The sequence below is a fragment of the Cervus elaphus genome, chromosome 12, assembly GCF_910594005.1.
Source record: "Cervus elaphus chromosome 12, mCerEla1.1, whole genome shotgun sequence".
Lineage (NCBI taxonomy): Eukaryota > Metazoa > Chordata > Mammalia > Artiodactyla > Cervidae > Cervus > Cervus elaphus.
Window position 1 is genome coordinate 13,839,506 of NC_057826.1, and position 18,930 is coordinate 13,858,435.

The 18,930-nt window shown below is 38.5% G+C and overlaps 1 protein-coding gene and 1 pseudogene across 1 annotated transcript in view; both read left to right on the forward strand.

Moving 5' to 3' along the window:
- Window positions 1-386: 386 nt before the first annotated feature.
- Window positions 387-18,930, forward strand: part of SNW1 (SNW domain containing 1) — a 31,487-nt gene continuing 12,943 nt past the window's right edge. Inside the window, exons 1-6 of the mRNA XM_043919202.1 lie at window positions 387-480; window positions 4,481-4,634; window positions 8,110-8,271; window positions 16,312-16,407; window positions 16,500-16,606; window positions 17,528-17,632. Coding sequence (XP_043775137.1) covers window positions 467-480; window positions 4,481-4,634; window positions 8,110-8,271; window positions 16,312-16,407; window positions 16,500-16,606; window positions 17,528-17,632 — 638 coding nt within the window. The 5' untranslated portion in view covers window positions 387-466. The remainder of the gene's footprint in view (window positions 481-4,480; window positions 4,635-8,109; window positions 8,272-16,311; window positions 16,408-16,499; window positions 16,607-17,527; window positions 17,633-18,930) is intronic.
- Window positions 3,979-4,099, forward strand: LOC122705989 (annotated as a pseudogene).

An 18,930-nucleotide genomic window follows, 5' to 3' on the forward strand; every position in this document is an offset into this window, starting at 1 on the left:
GGAAAGATTAAACTTGGGAGAAGAAAGGGATAGGGAATGAGACGGCTGGATGGCATTACCGACTTGACAGATTTGAGTTTGAGTAAGCTCTGGGAGTTGGTGATGGACAGGGAAGCTTGGTGTGCGGCAGTCCATGGGGTCGCAAAGAGTTGGACACGACTAAGCGACTGAACTGAACTGAAAATAAAGCAACTTAAAAGTCATCTCAACTTCGTTAGTATCTTGCTTAGGGAATGCTCTATCATGCAAGAACGACGCGTTTTGCTTTTCCTTAACTGAAGCGTGTATCCCAGAACTCTGGTTGAGAATGGAACCGAATTGTAGTCTTGCTCAAAGAACTACAAGTCCCAGAAGGCCGTTCGGCTAAGGCGCCTGCGCACCGCGCGCTCCTTCCTTTCCACAGCGCTCCGCCCGGGAAAGGCCCGCCCCGTGGTGCTGTCGCTCGCGCTGGAAGAAGCGGAAGAAGATGGCGCTCACCAGGTGGGTTTGTTGATTTGGGTCCTCGATACGGAACGGTCTGGGAGTACCCACCTTTTTCATTTCTCTGCCCACACTCTGCGGGCGGTCACCCGGCCCGGGCCACAGGGTAACTGTAGGCTGAGGCCACGGCTGGGCCCTCCTGCCGGCCGTCGGGACGGCTAGGCCTCGCCGAAGCTGGGGTCTTTCCTCAGCGGCTTCCCGGGTTGACTTGGCCCCCTCACTAGGGCCGAGAGCCGCGGCGTGGCCAATAGGTCTCTGTCTTGAGAGACGGGGAGTCGCGCGTGTTTTTCGTTTGAGCGTCTTGGGGATTGGAGGGCTCCGCCTTTGGTCCGCGGCTCGGGTGGGCGCGATGGGGGTGTGTGGAGGGCAGGGGCTTATTTGGGCGGAGGGGAGCAGGCGATTGCCTGGCTGTTTGTTCGCCGAAGTCTTCTGTTTCTGTCCGAAACCAGGACTCCTGGAAAAAAAGGGCGGGGCGGGGGGGAGCGGTACTGAAGGAGATTTAAAATCAAAAGCCACAGCAGTGGCCGCTGTCTGCTAGTTCACGCCGCTGCCCCGCACTTTTAACTTTGGGTCTTTTTAGAATTTCTTCCCGTAGATAGAACCTTTGTGGTTCCCGGTTGCCTTGGCAACTGCATGGGATTAAAGTGGCCCCCGCCTTTAAGGAAAAGATGCTTAAGGAAGAGATTCCAAGGAGTTACGTAACTCCGACCTTGCTGCCCCATCTAAGTAGAAAACTTTCCACGCAAACGAACTGCAACGGGAAAAGTTGAGTGCCCAAGAGGATAAAGAAAGGAATCGCGTTAGGACATCTGCCTCAGCTCCTCTGACACTCTTCATTCTCCTCGTTCGCGTTTGTCTTGGCTGATGACCGTTATGAACCCTAAAGATACTTGGATGAGAGATTTCTTTTGGGTGCCTCGCTCTGTCCTAGGGTTTGTGTGTATACAGAAGGAAATCTGACAGTCTTTGGCAGCAGGGAAGATTGGGGTACAAGGCCTACAGATATGAAACAAAGAATAATACACAATGCTTATTATGTAGTACTAGCCTGAAGTGCAAAAAGAATTAGATCGAATGGGCTGAATGAACTGGAGCGTTTTCTTCAGGAAGTGTTGCAGGCAGCAAACATTCCAGTGAGTGCCCTCCAGGTGGGAGGCAGTATGACAGAGACTAGTAGTGTTATGAGGAAAGGCTTTGTGGAAAAGATGCAGTTGAAAAGGACACAGAGGAAAAATACCAGAGATCTTGTGGGTATTGGGTGCTTATTGCAATAGCAGAGTGCAGTCATTAAATAGCTTGTCTTGGGGACTTACATAGCTTTCTGATTTTGCTGAGTTTTAGCTGATTTGGTTTCTATAGAGAGTCTCAAGTTTCCAGATGAAGTGTTGTTAAGAATAAGTTCTCCCAGAGATTCTTAACAGCAGAGACGAGTAAAAAGGAAAGGATAGACTAAGATGTCTCCACAGTGGCTCTACTGACATTTTGGGCTGGATAATTCATTCTTGTATGGGGCTGTTCTGCCCATATTAAGATGTTCATGAGTATCTTAGCTTGTACCCAGTAGCTGCCAGTGGCATCCCCACCCCTTCTCCCTCTACCTCACGTTATAATAAAATGTCTCCAGATGTTGTCAGATATCTGCATTGTAGTTATTTTGCCCCCAGTTGAGAAATACTGAGGTAGACTTAAGCAGCCCACCCCTATCTTAGGAAAGTACCTCCTGGGAATGTCATCCTTTGCAGGGAACAACAATATTAAGACCCTCTGGAAGGCTAGGATGTGTTCTCATTATAATTCAGGCCAGATTACCTGTTTACTAGATTGTCCAAACTCTGCCTTGGCAAGCTGCCTGCCTTTTGATCATTTTAGTGACTAGTTCTTCCAACAGAACGTAAAAGAGAAATGAAACCTAAGTAAATATTTTGGCTTCTTTGTTTGTGACTTTGTGTCCCTCTTATGTGTTAGTATACATGGTTTACTGAAAACAGCTATAGTATAAGCCCAAAATGTTTTGCCTCCTTTCATCCATTCATTTGCTCAGTAAATTGCATGTGTTGGATCCCATTGGTTGAAAGTCTACTGTGTGTCAGCTAGTGTTGCTATTGAGTCAGTCAGGGAATCTTCTTACCCTCAGAGTTTACATTCTAGGGAAGACAGACTGTAGGAGTAAATAAATCAATAACACAATTTAAGGTAGTAAGTACTAGGAGTAAAATAAAGGCATAGAGAGTGACGCAAAGAGCAGGGTGGACTGTTTTGGTCAGGTAACAGCTGTAGGGACAGGAATACTAAGAAGTAAGCACTAAAGAAATCTGATGAAGAGTTTTCTTAATAAATAAATAGAATACCTATGGCAGTGGGAAAGCAAATGTAAAGATACAGAGATGACTTGTTTAAAGAAAGGCAGTAAGTTTGTCGTGACCGAAAAATAATGAGTGCAAAGGGTAGAGTGAATTTATTTCTCTAGCCAACATTTAAGTAGGCCCTATTGTGAGCTAGTTAGGCAATGCCTTAAGAGTTAAGGATTAAAGAAACAGAAAGTGTGATTCCTGCCCTCAAGTTGCCCATAGTCTAATGAGAGAAAGAAAGATAAATCGATAGTGATTGCAGTACAGTAAGACAGATGTTGTAGTAGTGGTGCGCAGAGGGTCTTGTGAGAGCATAGGTGAAGGGCAGCTAACTTACACTGGGGGAATTGTGGCATAACTCCAATCAAATATTTACGGAACACATACTGAATGGTAGCCAGACTCTGTGCCACATTGTTCATGGGTGGTTTCATTGAATACTTAGAACAGCTCTGAGAGGTAGATAATCATTTGGTCCATCATTACAAATGAGAAAACTGAAGTTCAGAGAGGTAAGCAACTAATCCAAGTTCGCGTGTGGCACAGATAGCTTCTGAACTCAGAGTTCTTACCATCACATTACCTGACCCACCAGACTGGATTAGATTCTTCTGACATACGCTGTCGAAACACTCTGTACTTTTCTGATCAGTCAGTACAATTGGTAATTATGGATTTGTGTGATTTTGATCTCTCTCTATAGCATGCATGTATCTTTCTCAGTTCATCTCCTTTCCTACCTAGCACAGTGCCAGCACCCCAGCAACCAATAAATATTTTTTTAATAAATAAGCTCTGCTGCTTATTCAAATATTCTTACTAGCCAAGAATCACAAAGGAACCCTAACTTTTCCATTGGGTATATTATTTACATACTGGAATCCTTTTGTGGTACTTTGGTATCTCTCTGATAACTTTTATCATACTTAAAAGTTAAGAATGTTTAAAACCTCTTAAGTTTTAAATTACATTCAAAACTAGATACTCTTGGGAAATCGCACTTAAACATGTGTCTTGTGTTTTCTTTTTTTATCCACCTGTTTGTTACTTTCAGTGCTAATACTTATTTTTTTGTATTGGTGCTAAAATAGTTGAACGTAGGAAGCATAAGGGTAAAATAGTTAAAAATAAGGAGTATAAGAATAGTAAAGTACTTGGTTCAGCAGCACATGTACTAAAATTGGAACAATACAGAGAAGATTAGCATGGCCCCTGCACAAGGATGATACGCATGAAGCGAATATGAAATTCGTGAGGCGTTCCTTTTTTTTTTTTAAAGAGGGGTATTAAAGACACTAAGAAAATCATATTGTAGAGAGTTGACCCCTCAGTAATTGAGAAAATTTACTTGTTATAAGAAAAGAAATGTGGAGGCATAAAAACTAGTGGTTTATTATGTGGAATATCTGTTAATTCTGGGCACTAGTTGCCTGCATCCTGGTCAGATATTTTTACTGTATGTCTCTGAGTACTTATTTCTTTTCCAGGCATAATAAAGCAACAAATATTTAACTTTGCCATAAATCATTGGATAGTTTGCTTTTTTGCTCAAAGGAAGAAATATTATAGGAAAATAGTGTTTGGTGGCCAAATTGCAATGATAAAATGTAAGAGTTTTTAAAAATTCTTACTTTTTTTGTCTTTGTTTCTAGCTTTTTACCTGCACCTACTCAGCTGTCTCAGGACCAGCTTGAGGCTGAAGAAAAGGCACGATCCCAGAGATCACGACAGACCTCACTGGTCTCCTCCCGAAGAGAGCCTCCCCCGTACGGTTACCGGAAAGGCTGGATACCTCGATTATTAGAGGTAAACGGTTTTGCTAAAATTTATTATAGCACCTTTGTAAAGTAAATGTAAACCCTAGAACTGTTGCATATGAGTTCCAGTGTGATAAAGATTCTGGTTGTGAGCTCTCAAGACATGTACTAACCTCAGAAGATTGAGCTTTTTGTTCTTGCTTATTCTCACTGCTTTGATCACCAGAGAAGTCTACCAATGTATGTCTCTTATGTCAAACTGTTACTCATGTACAGAAGCAGTTAACATACCCTTTATAAATTGGGGCTTATAGTGTATGGAAAATAATGGGGAAGTAAGAGAGAAAAATTAAAGAATGGTTTCATGTTCAGATACCTTTCCCTCCCGCTTCCCTATGTGCACAGTGCCACATCACCCTGAAGAAACAGCTCTCCTCCAGGGAAAACTCTGGCAGCATTTGTTTTTCTGATTTTTTTCCTGTTACATGTAGTGGATAGAACACTGACAAGATTTTTTTTTTTTTTTTTTTAGATTTTTTTAATTTTTTTTTTTTTTCCTTATAGCTGTGTTCCTTACTATTTGTGTGACCCTGGACAGATCCTAAGCTCTCTTCCTGGTTTCTTGTCTTCATTAGGAGAATGTACAGCGTAGATCAATTTGGGGGAAGGTATAAGAGACAGAATTTGATGATTAATTCAGAGGCAGTGAGGGAGGAGGAGGAATCTGGAATGATCTTTTTATGTCTCTAGCTTGATCACAAAGAACAAACTTTGTTAGCAGCACTTATTCTCCTCATTACTCAGGATCTTGTACATCAGTTCAATGCATATTCCCTTCCCTAACTCCAGGGGCAGAATGCCCATGCTTGATCACATTTTTTACCTAGGAAGAAATGCAGAAACTTGAGGCTTGCCTCCCCAAGGCCTCTTCCTGTTTCTTCTCCATCTTCCTATTTTCATTCTGACTCCTGCAAATTTTCCTCCTCCACTTCCCAAGGATATACTTGTTCTGTTAAAAATCTCTGTGCCTATTTGTTTGTACTCAGTTATTATAATTTTATCACTTGGTTTTGTTCTGTCTTTACATGGTTATAATTTTGCTTCACAAATAGGAAGGGTCAAGTCCTAAACTTTTTTTCACATGCCTCCAAGTGCTGATCATGGAACTAATTATTCATTGGATTGAAATATGTTGCTCAGCACCTATAAAAAAGCAACTGTATTCTCAGCCTCTCTCCTTTGTCATTATCCCTGCCTGCCATGTTCTTTGTACAGCCTAGAAGAGGAACACCCAGCTAAATCATGTCTTCTCCTAACATATTCCCTGGTGGGTTTTTTTGTTTGGTTGGTTTTTGCTCAACTATACTCTGATCTTTATTAATTCTAGTGTCTGAAGGCCAGCCTTCTGACACCTCTGAAGGTATTTTTGTTGTTGTTGCTTTTATTGTCACTGATCATGTAATTTGTGAGAAGTAGAGCAAAATAAATGATTATCAAGGAGGCTGTAATGCTGTCATATCTGGAGCAAAAAGGTAGTACTTGCCATTATGTAACAGAAGACTTGAGTGTCTCTTTTAAGGGATTATAGATATTCTGCATTTGGCCTCTCAGTAGATTAGAGTGAGGATGGCAGGCATCATTTACATACAGCAGAAATCACATCTTTACTTGCATTTCAACATCAGGACATTTAGTACTATTAGTTTTTTAAAAGCTTACATGACTATCATAGGATATCGTAGGATTCCTATATCCTGGTGGAGCCAGCCAGTTTATTTGAAAATCAAACCAAAATGGCCAGCTAATGGAAATACTGTGAATGCTTCTTGAGGGGAGTGAATATTCTGTGGAAGAAAGCATTTTGTTCTAGTTTTTAAAGTAAAAGCTATGATTTTCTGGCAAGCTTAATGACCGCATAATGCCACATCTACAGTCCTGAAGTGCTTGTTATAGTTGAAGAACTCTAGCAAATCTGTGCATATGTGAGATTGATGGCCTGGGTAGGACCTTTCTGGGGAATGTTTTAACTGTTTTCTGCCTAATTTACAAGAAAACATCTTCAGCTCTATTATTTGTTTTAAAAGATGTCAAACCTTTCTTTAGCAAGTAAGTATGTTGTACCTAGAAAATCATATATCTAGGATCTAATGGAATATTTCTTGAAGGAGGAGGACATATAAAAGTGGCTATTTTCATAAATTTTTTTCATAAGATCCCCTCTAAATGATTAATATTAATATATTTTTCCTCTGATTTCTTGCCCTTTCTTGAGCTAAGATACTTCAGTTTAGTAGGAAATGAAAAGACTTTTGGAGTCAAAAGATGTGGGTTCCAGTCCTCATAGCTATCCATGAGACCTTGGAAAAATCACTTTTAACTTTTCTAAACTTATTTTTTCCATATGAAAAATGAGGTGTTGAAGAACTGCAAGAATATAATGAGAATATATGTGTGAATTATATTTTCTAAGTTTTAATAAGGTACTAAGCAAATATTAATTTAATAAAACTTTAATATTTATATGTTAACTTGAATGATAGACCTTTTTTTGTAATTTTAAACTTCATTGACAGACTTAGCTTGTTTCCTTTAGAAGTCTTAATTCTGTCTTCTAAATAATTATATATAATCATCATTAGAAATGTGGTAAACTCATTTCTGGATGCTTCCTATTTGCTTTTCATGGAGCACTGAATAAATAGTATCATATTCCTAAAATCTGAAGAAGAAATATAATTCTCTACTTTTTCTTTTTTTTGGCTGTGCTGTACAGCTTGCAGGATCTTAGTTCCCCGACCAGGGGTTGAACCCAGGCCATGGTGGTGAAAGCCTGGAATCCTAACCACTAAGCCACCAGGGAACTCCCCAATTCTTTATATTTCTGCTCTAACTATAGCGTGACCTGTCTTTCACTAAGAAAATTATGTATGCTAAAATGAAAAATCTTTTCCTTATACTAAACATTTTGCTTAATTTCTTCCTGCCATGTACTTAAAATCCAGATCCTTGCCATGATCTAGAAGCTATTTCATGATCTGATGTTTGTTGTCTACCCATACAGACTTAATCGCTTATGTGTCTGCACCTGTGCCCTCAGTAAGCTACAGCCCTACTGGACCTCGTTTCCTAGAACATGCTGAGCTCAGGGCCTTCACACTTGCTGTTTAATCTGCCTGGAAAATGCTTCCCTCAGATCTTCCCATGACTGATTTCTCATCATTCAGGCTTTACCTCACACTACCTCTTCACAAAGGTTATCCCAGCCCCACTATCAAAAACAGCCTGTCTTCCCAGCCCCTTTATTGCTTTCAAGGCATTTATCACAAGCCAAAAATTAGGCCTTTTATATCTTTGCACACTGAAATGTACACTCCACAAGGTCAGAGACCCCTGCTTCGTTTACTGCCATCTCTCTAGCATCTAGCATGATAAGGGCTCTGTGTTACTTGCTGAAAGAATGACTGTGTCTTAAATCTCAAATTACTATTATTGAACATTCTTTTTATTTCTCTTTATTTATATAGGATTTTGGAGATGGAGGGGCTTTTCCAGAGATCCACGTGGCCCAGTATCCCCTGGATATGGGACGAAAGAAAAAAATGTCAAATGCATTGGCCATTCAGGTGGATGCTGAAGGAAAAATTAAGTATGATGCAATTGCTCGACAAGGACAGTCAAAAGACAAGGTAACCCTCTCATTGATTTTTTTCCCCCATTGATAAATATTTCGTGAGAAGTTTTTTTTTAATTGTGTGAAAATGATAAATCTTTGGCCATTTAGTTTCTGTTAAAAGTAACAATGAAGTATACTTAGGCTAACTGAAGATGACTTCTTATCAGTATGAACAATATAATATGGCTTCATAACAGCAATGACTTTTTCCTTAGAAATTCCTCAAATTGATGATAAGTTTATATAAATACTTAGGGATTCCATGTATTTGTTTCACATTTTAAAAACAATTCTTTACAAGCAACTCCTGCAGCTCAATTCCAGAAAAATAAATGACCCAATCAAAAAATGGGCCAAAGAACTAAACAGACATTTCTCCAAAGAAGACATACAGATGGCTAACAAACACATGAAAAGATGCTCAACATCACTCATTATTAGAGAAATGCAAATCAAAACCACAGTGAGGTACCATTACACGCCAGTCAGGATGGCTGCTATCCAAAAGTCTACAAGCAATAAATGCTGGAGAGGGTGTGGAGAAAAGGGAACCCTCTTACACTGTTGGTGGGAATGCAAACTAGTACAGCCGCTATGGAAAACAGTGTGGAGATTTCTTAAAAAACTGGAAATAGAACTGCCATATGACCCAGCAATCCCACTTCTGGGCATACACACTGAGGAAACCAGATCTGAAAGAGACAATTGCACCCCAATGTTCATCGCAGCACTGTTTATAATAGCCAGGACATGGAAGCAACCTAGATGCCCATCAGCAGATGAATGGATAAGGAAGCTGTGGTACATATACACCATGGAATATTACTCAGCCATTAAAAAGAATTCATTTGAACCAGTCCTAATGAGATGGATGAAACTGGAGCCCATTATACAGAGTGAAGTAAGCCAGAAAGATAAAGAACATTACAGCATACTAACACATATATATGGAATTTAGAAAGATGGTAACGACAACCCTATATGCAAAACAGAAAAAGAGACACAGAAATACAGAACAGACTTTTGAACTCTGTGGGAGAATGTGAGGGTGGGATATTTCAAAAGAACAGCATGTATACTATCTATGGTGAAACAGATCACCAGCCCAGGTGGGATGCATGAGACAAGTGCTCGGGCCTGGTGCACTGGGAAGACCCAGAGGAATCGGGTGGAGAGGGAGGTGGGAGGGGGGATCGGGATGGGGAATACGTGTAAATCTATGGCTGATTCATATCAATGTATGACAAAACCCACTGAAATGTTGTGAAGTAATTAGCCTCCAACTAATAAAAAAAAAAAATAAAGAGAAAAAAAAAAAGAGAAAAAAAAAAAAACAATTCTTGCTTCCCTTCCAGTTTTACTGAGATATAATTGACATATAACATCATATATAAAAAACAATGCATTTATAGTACTAGCTTTTTTAAGTGCTAGTAAATTTTTTAAAATCTACAATTCTGGCATCCTAAAAAAATCAAAATTTAGTTTTGTCTATAGTATTTTCTATTTCTCTTCCAAAATACATACATACTTAATTATTTTAATGGTTCGTTTGAATAGAATAAATCACATAAACTTCTTTCTTCCTTGATTAAGTACAAAACTGGCACTTGCTAGTTTTAGGATGGCCCTGCTTACAAAGCAATCCAAAGACCAAAAATAAAATTTATTTAAAATAATTTCATCATAGAGCAGCCACACCCAGAGCCAAGGAACTGTTTTTTAAGACCTAGTTTTTTTCTTATAATACTCCAAATAGAGATAAAAGATCTCTTTAGAATTGAATGTATTGGGGACAGTACCTGAGAACCTTCAGTACCTATCCTTTGCTTCTTCTCTCTCTCCCAGACATTCTCATTTTACTCTCTTAAGACAGCACTAATGATATATCATTGTTGCTCCTCCATCATGGCTACTAGTTTAGGGGGAGAACAATTATGCAGTCATGCAAATTTTTATCTCAGATTTCAACTGGGCTCCCTTGATGTTCCTCCAAGCTTAACTCCTACTCTTCTCCATCCTCTCTCAGTTTAACAGGTGACTCTCCATCTATTTGCAGACAAGACTGTTGGAAGAAAATTGTTGGCTTTCTTTATCTTGCACTTGCCTTTTTGTCTTGACTGTTCCTTTTGTCTCTATAACAAATCTCCTCCTATCTAAACCTAATCTTGCCAAGTGTATTCTAGTGTATCCTAGATCTCATCTCTTCCCCTTTCCTTTGTAACTTCACCTTTAAATGTATTCCCACTTTATATATATACACATACACACAAACATAACGTATCTTTTTTTTAAATAAGATTTTAATTCTCATAACTCCCATAGACTTGATTTTTTTTTTTTAAAGATTTTTATTAGTACATAGAGGTCTACTTCATTAAGAAAAATCTACATAGATTTTCATGGTGGCCTTGTGCCCTAATTGTTTTTAAACATTGAAAATTTCCAGTTTTTCACTTTTGCAAGCAGTGCTTTAGTCAGGATCCATATATAACCATCTTTTTGCACATCAGTGTTTTGCATAACGGCTTCCCTGATGGCTCAGGGGTATAGAATCCACCTGTCAGTGCAGGAGATGCAGGTTCCATCCCTGTGTTGGGAAGAGCCCCTGAAGAAGGAAATGCCAACCCACTCCAGTATTCTTGCCTGGACAGAGGATCCTGGTGGGCTACAACCCACGGGGTCACAAGAGAGTCAGATATGACTAAACAACAACAACAGCAACAGATTTGTATAAAATGAATTCTTAGTAGTATATGTATTGGGTCAGAGGATAGTCACATTTCACATGTGACATATAATGCCAGTATGTTCTCTAAAAAGCTTTTGCCTAACATTCATTTTATTTTATTTTCCTCAGACTCTGAACCTGTTAGTTACCATGATTTATCTTATTTCTTTAACATTTCTCGGGTATGGTTCCTTCTCTGCTACTTAGTTCGGACCCTTTTCTTTTCTTGCTTAATTTACTGCAGCAAAATCTGAACCCCTCTCCTTGGCATTTGTCTTACCTGCATGGAAAAACAGTAGTTCATGTTTTTCTGTCTCTGTCTCCCCACCACAAACGCAGCATAAGCACGCACACTTAAAATCTTTCCATAATCTTTAGGATGAGAACCAGCCAAGCACCTAAGGACACCTTTGACCTCTTGCTTACCTTTCTAGCCTAGCATCAATTTTCATGACCAGGATATTGAAATCCAGAAATTAAAAGTCCAGTTTTAGCCATTCTATTTTCAGTACAAAATTATCAGCATTACAGGTTGTTGTTACAGAAGAAGAAACTTTCAGGCATTCGTCGTAATATGTCTGCTATAAGGAACTTCTTGCAGTTCACCCGTTATGACACATTTTTACCTTGGGAACTTCACTGTGTGCCCTCTCACGCTAGGGAAAGTCCTCTCCCTGTTCTTTTTTATGACTAAATTCTCTTGCTTTCAACTCACTCTTTTCTATTCCAGCGTAATCTCTGATCCTCCCTGGCTGGATTGGGTGTCCTTTCTCTGTGTTTCCTATGTTTAGTAGCAGTCATCACCTTGTTGTAATTATCCATTCACTAATAATGGTCTATGACATTTAATTATAAGTTCCTTGGAGTACAGAGATTATGTCTTTATTTTCCTCTTTGATGCCTAACTTAGTGCCTGACATCCTCTTTGATGCCTAACTTAGTGCCTGACATCTTGACACACAGGCATTCCAAAGTGTTTGTTGGAAGAATTATAGCTGTATCTATTGAAAACAGAAAACCACTTTTGCCTGGTGGCTTAGATGGTAAAGAATCTGCCTGCAATGTGGGAGACCCAGATTCAACTCCTGGGTCAGGAAGATCCCCTGGAAAAGGAAATGGCAACCCACTCCAGTATTCTTGCCTGAAGAATTCCATGGACAGAGAAGCGTGGCAGGCTACAGTCCGTGGGGTCGCAAAGAGTCAGACACGACTGAGTGAAGTCACTGAGGAAGCACAGTGCATTCCTACCTGCAAAAGGAAAAATAGGTCCCTATACATGCAGAGCACATACTGTAAATTTATCCTGTGCCAAAAGGCCTTTATTTGCCTTTGTTTTGATGCATTGCTCTTTCTTTGGAATGGTGACAATTCTTTACTGATATGTGCTACCTTTCCTCTTACTTATTAAGAAAAAGCAACATTTTAGTACAATAATTTGGCATTGACAGGTTGTGTAATTTTGAATGAAATGTACGTTTAGCCCATTTAAAATGTATATTAGTGATTCTTTTGTATTGAAAGGAGAGTAGAAATGTTAAAACTGAACTGTTTATTTTTAGATTTCAGTATTCTGGCCAAATACGGTCTCCAAAATATTTTTCCTTATACAATTGAAGCCTTGACATGTCTGTCTATAGTGCACCCACTGGAAATGAACCCCAGACTAGTAGTTTATAGGGGCACCACCCTCAGGTTCATACTGACCCTAACTCGAATTGGGGAAGCTCTCCACATGTAGGAGCGGCTGGTATGTAGGAAATCTCTCTACATCCTCTTACTGTTGCTGTGAACCTAAAACTGCTCTGAAAACTGCTTTTAAATAATAACAATAAATAACCACAATGAAGATTAAAAAAAGAAGACTGGGTCACTCACTGAGTTGAATAGAAAGACACTGAATGGAGTGACTACTTGGATTGATGTATGATGTATGTATTGCTGTATGATGGATTTTTTAAGTAAATGGATTAATGTATAAAGTTTTTGAATGGATTTAATAATTCAGCATTAACTGTGCACTGGTATTTGTAGGAGGGGGACACTTCTTGACTGTTGGGGACTGTCTTGCATGTTGAATTATGTTTAACATCACTGGCACTATCTATTAAATGGCAGTAGTGCCTCACCTGCATCCCCGCCGTTTTAACCAGGAACACCTGACATGTTTTCAAAGACCCTGGGACGGGAGTTGGAGCTGTTTGCATTGCCCTGTGTGAAAACCACTGATTTTCCTGTGGTAATAGGAACTGGCTACTAAATGTACAAGATAAGATTTTTTAAAAATTCATTATTCAGGATGCTGATATGCAGGGTCCTTGACCTAGGATGAAAAGGTTTACTGGATTATTGAATTTGTACTGTATTGTAGTGATTTCTGATTTGTATCAGAGGGATCTGGTATTCTTCAGAAACCAGGGACTTTTCACTGAAATATTAATAGTGAAAGCAAGAATGGAAAATGCTTGGGACTTCCCTGGCGGTTCAGTGTTTTAAGACTCTGAAGTTCCACTGTAGGGAGTGAGGTTCCATCCCTGTTCAGGGAACTAAGATCCCATGTGCCATGTGGTGTGGCCAGAAAAAAAGAATGGAAAGTGCTAGCTCTAGGCATAAGAGGTGAACAAGGCAGGGCTCCAAGGGGTCATGTTCTAGGGCGAGTCTAAGGTCAGTGATCTTTAAATGTAAGTACTGTGTATAAGACTTAATGGTAATACAAAATTGGATAAGAGAAAAAATATAATGTCAATAGAACTAAATCCTTTTTTTGTCCAATGGTGACTTCAGTAGCAAATCTTAAAAAGTGTTTACATTTTTCCTTCTGAAATAGTTACATAGGAAATGTTACATATATGATATTACCTAGAAGAATGCCTTCAACCCTCCCCACCTGAAAAAAAACCTCCAAACTTTAACCCTAAGATAAATTTTATGGTGTTACCTTGTTCATGATATATCACAAACTATAGTGTTTTGATATAACCAAAAGATAGTGTTTTCTTTCTACCTCTGAAACGGTAGATATGTTGACAGGCTTATCCTTTTAGTCAATCCAGTCCTTTGCCAGTTTTCAGTCATAAAAAAATTCTGTTTCACAGATGAGTTACTACTTTATCTTGTTCACAGAGCTCCTTTGTGCTCCTGATACCTTCGAAAATATATTGTATTTTTCAGATAATCCACTCCAGTCCCTTAGTTTCTTCAGCACATTTGGTTCTCAAGCAATAAAAATTTGGGGTTTTATAGTTAATTACCTTGGAGGAATCTCACTCTTCAAATGTCCTTCACTCAGCTTTGTGAGATGCTAGAATCTTATTGATGCTCATTTAAAGGGTTATTAACTTTGGAATATCCAAATAAGAAGCAGTAAATGGCTCTTGTATGCTAAATTAGTATTGAGACTTTATGTTGAGCATGTATGACTATGAGGGAGCCATTTACTTCAAATCCTTTCCTGTAATGATTGCTGTATAAAAGTAGTTAACTCTTCATAGTTTTGGTAGTATTTTCCAGAGATTATTATATAACTTTTAATTCTTAAGATACAGATTTTTTCCATCCTGAAAAGGTGTTAGATTTTGAGGTCAGTTACTGACTGTGTGATCTTAACACACTGAGCCTTGCTTTTCTCACTAGAGTGAGCTTCAGAGCACCTTCCAAAATGAACACTGAGAGGATGGTGACACTGCTGCTGCTAAGTTGCTTCAGCTCTGTCTGACTTTGCAACCCCCATAGACGGTAGCCCACCAGGCTCCTCTGTCCACTGGATTCTCTAGGCAAGAACACTGGAGTGGATTGCCATTTCCTTTTCCAATGGTGACACTAGCAGCTCCCATATCAGTAAACATGTTTTGTGGTAAAGTATCTGTACTTCTTACCTGCTCCCTTTTCTCATTCCTGAGAAAAACAAGCTAGAGATTTTGGCCTATATTCATCATGCATTTTTTCCAGGAAATCAAGATTATATAAAACATTCTGCAATCCCAACATGTATACATACACCTTTAACATAGAGTATCTGTAAAAGTCATTTTTACAAAAACTATTGACTGAAAGCCTCCTGTGGACATTGTTATAAGCACTGGAGATACTTCAATGATTAAGAGATCTCATCAGTGATATAGGTATAATCATTGTGCACACCTCATAGGGTTGATACAAAAAGTTAAATTCGTTTATATATATATATATGTATATATATATATAAAACAAAAGAACAGTGGCACAAAATATGTGCTTAGTAAATGTTAGCTGTTTTGTTATTACTTTAATGGTGAAGACAAAGATTTAAAATAGATGATTTCATACTGTGAGCGGTGCTTTGAAGAGAGCAAACAGAGTTGTGACAGCAAATGATTGGATTGGGAATAACTGCTCCCAATCCAATTGCTCCCAATCCTTGCTCCTGTAGCAAGGGTAGTCATAGGAGGCCTCACCCTTGCATGTGTGACCTTTGAATAAAGACTCAGGTTAAGAATCCAGTTGAAGAACCAGGAGCAGTATTCTATAAAGGCCCAGAATTGGGGGAAAGCAAGTTGTTAAGTTATCCTTTGTATGTATGTTAAAGAATGCTTAACTCAAGTATCAAAATCTAGAATGCAGCTTATTTGTTAAATTTCCAGTACCTCTATTTTCTATAAAATCTGCTATGTAGGTTATTGTGGAAGTATTCAAGAAGTCATGAGCATGAAAGTCAGTAATATTCTATTTGGCAGAGTCCTACCGATCAGAAAACAGTCCTAAATAAGTGTGAAATAAGGTGTGTGTATAGATTTTTTTTTTTTCATGGAAGAATGTGTTCTGGGTTTTTTGACCATGGCATATGTTCATTTTCTTATCTATGAATATAGATGATGCAGTAAAAGACAAACATTATAAGTAGGGCCAGGTCAATGAAATTTTTTAGGCCCACTGAATTTGGAAATTATTCACTAACCTGACTTAAATTCCAATGAGCTTGTAATCCAAGATAATAGTGCTTTAGGCAATTTATATCATCATTAATTTCAAGTCCTAGCGAGCCTCAAAAATAGGGATCACTGATGCATAAGATTTTGTTGGCACAATTTATTTGGATACTGACTTGATTAGAAGATCTCAAATAATTTAAATGCATGAGGTCAGAGGAAAATTATTAGCTTTTATAGCCAGGGCAGCAATTTGTGTACGTATTTTAAGCTTTCTTGGTTTTAAAATCTAAAAGACAAAATCTGTGTCCTAAATTTGTAAGTGTGCTGAGAGGACATTTTGACTTCTGAAATGACTTAATGAGGTTGCTTCTCTTCATTCTTTGCTTTTCTTAAGCCTGCTTGTGTTTGAACATTTTAGGTCATTTATAGCAAGTACACTGACCTGGTTCCCAAGGAAGTCATGAATGCAGATGACCCAGACCTGCAAAGACCTGATGAAGAAGCCATTAAAGAGGTAACTGGGAATTGATATATGTAATTATTTTAGATGAGTTTTTACGTCTTCATTAGCTTTCAGAGCACTCATTGTGGCGTTTCTTATTTCAGATAACAGAAAAGACAAGGGTAGCCTTGGAAAAATCCGTATCGCAGAAGGTCGCTGCAGCCATGCCGGTCCGAGCCGCTGATAAGCTGGCCCCTGCTCAGTACATCCGGTATGACATCATGCCTGGAGGCTTTAGCTTCCTGTTGGAAGTGATTGGAGTAGGGGTCCTGGTGTTCTGTCACTATCCTTAGTCACAATGGTAAATGCAGGTTTTTGAGTAATTACTTGAAGTTTGTTGATTCTTAGTGCAAATGGTAAGCAGAGGTTTTTAAGATATTAGCTGTTATGCTATTTTAAAACATTTTTTTTTACTTATAGAAATTAACAGTTACACAGAGTATATGATGTAAACCAGTGATTATAGTTTTCCACTTTAAAATTATATGTGTATAATATCTATATAATACCATTAATATATTGGAAATATTGTATAATACAACACTACTATAATTATTTGATATATGCTATAAATACTAATAATATATTAATATCATTTATATAATAATAGCCATCCTTATAATACTTCTAAATTTTGAGGAGTTTCACTCAACTAAATCTTTATGTGGAAAGATAATTCACATATAGATATTAAGAAAAAATTCAGAGCTGATAGGGCTGCTGCCATTATTCTTTCTGTTTTATAGCCTATGATTATTCAGAAACTACTAATTTTAAGTTGCTTACTGAGGATATTATTTTTTCCTCAAATGCAGACTTACAAAATAAGTGCTGTGTTCTAGACCTCTTACTTAATGAAATTGAACACTGTGCTTAGCATGGTTCGAAATGGACTGTGATGGATAATTTGCAAACTAATACAACTCTAGTTTACATTCTGCTTATAATTCTGAGTTGCTGTTAGTTCTCTTACCTCTGTTACTATCTGCTCTGCCTAAATATTACTGCAGTTTTCTATTACTGCTTTGTGAGAGAAACTTACAATGTAGTCCAGCTTAGGATTGTAATATAAGTAAAATACCTATTGAAAATTTCAGTTAGTTATACATTTAGTTTCATCTACATTCCTTAGATACACACCGTCTCAACAAGGAGTGGCTTTCAACTCTGGCGCTAAACAGAGAGTTATTCGGATGGTGGAAATGCAGAAAGATCCAATGGAGCCTCCAAGGTTCAAGTAAGTAGGTGGTTTCATGAGAAGGCACCACTATTCCTTAAAAAGGAAAAAAAAAAAAAAAGATATCAAAGGAGGGAAATGTCTATCAGCATATAAATGAATAAACAAAATGTGGGACATCTATACATGGAGTGCTTTGCTGGTGGCTCAGCTGGTAAAGAATCCACCTGCAAGGCAGGAGACCTGGGTTTAATCCCTGGGTTGGGAAGATCCCCTGAAGAAGGGAAAAGTTACCCATTCCAGTATTCTGGCCTGGAGAAGTCTGTGGACTGTATAGTCCATGGGGTCACAAAGAGTCGGACACGACTGAGCGACTTTCACTTTCATACGTGGAATACTGTTGAGCCATAAAAAAAAAAAAACTTTAATATGTACAGTGACATGGGTGAATCTCAAAATGATTATGGTGAGAAGCTAGACAAAAACAAGTACATACTGTATGATTCCTTTTATATAAAACTCTAGAAAATGCAGACTAAGCTATAATGACAGGAAGTAGATCAGTGGTTGCCTGTGAGGAGGGAGGGAGTATGGATAGGAGACGAGAGGAAAAAGAGACATAGGCAAAGGGGCGTGCAGAAACTTGGAGGTGATGGGTATGTTCAGTATTTTAACTGTGATGATGATCTCACACAAGTAAATTGTGTTTACTTGTGTCAAAAGTTAATCAAATTGTACATTTTATGTATAGTTAGTTGTACATGAGTTGTGCCTCAATAAAGCTGTTTTTTTAAGAAGGCAAAATATTATTACTTGATGAAATGATGATAATACGGTGGAGGTGAAGTGGGTAGTGACGGTGATAACAGAGTTGGCTGTGTTTTAATAATTGTTGAAACTGAGTGGTTGTGATAAGAAAAACAACTTTTGAGGAAAACAGCTTTTTCCCCCCAAGTTGCTGCCTAGGCATGTTGCAGTATGATGACACTACTCCCATAGAAACTGGACATTTAAATTAGGACTTGGATTTAGGATGCCAGTCATAAGTTCCCACCTTGCCTTTCCCAGGGAACATTTTAAAATATAGTTGGCTCTTCATGTCCACAGGTTCTGCATCTGCAAATTAAACCAACTGCACATTGAAAATAGTCAGGAGAGTTTTCCCTGGGAGTCCAGTGGTTAGGACTCTGAGCTTCTATTGCAGGGGACAAGAGTTCGATCCCTGGTTGGGAAACTAAGATCCTACATGCCACGTGGCATAGCAAAAAGGAAAAAAAGAAAAATTCCACAAAGTTCTCATAAACAAAACTTAAATGTCATGCCCACCACAACTATTTATACAACATTTACATTGTATT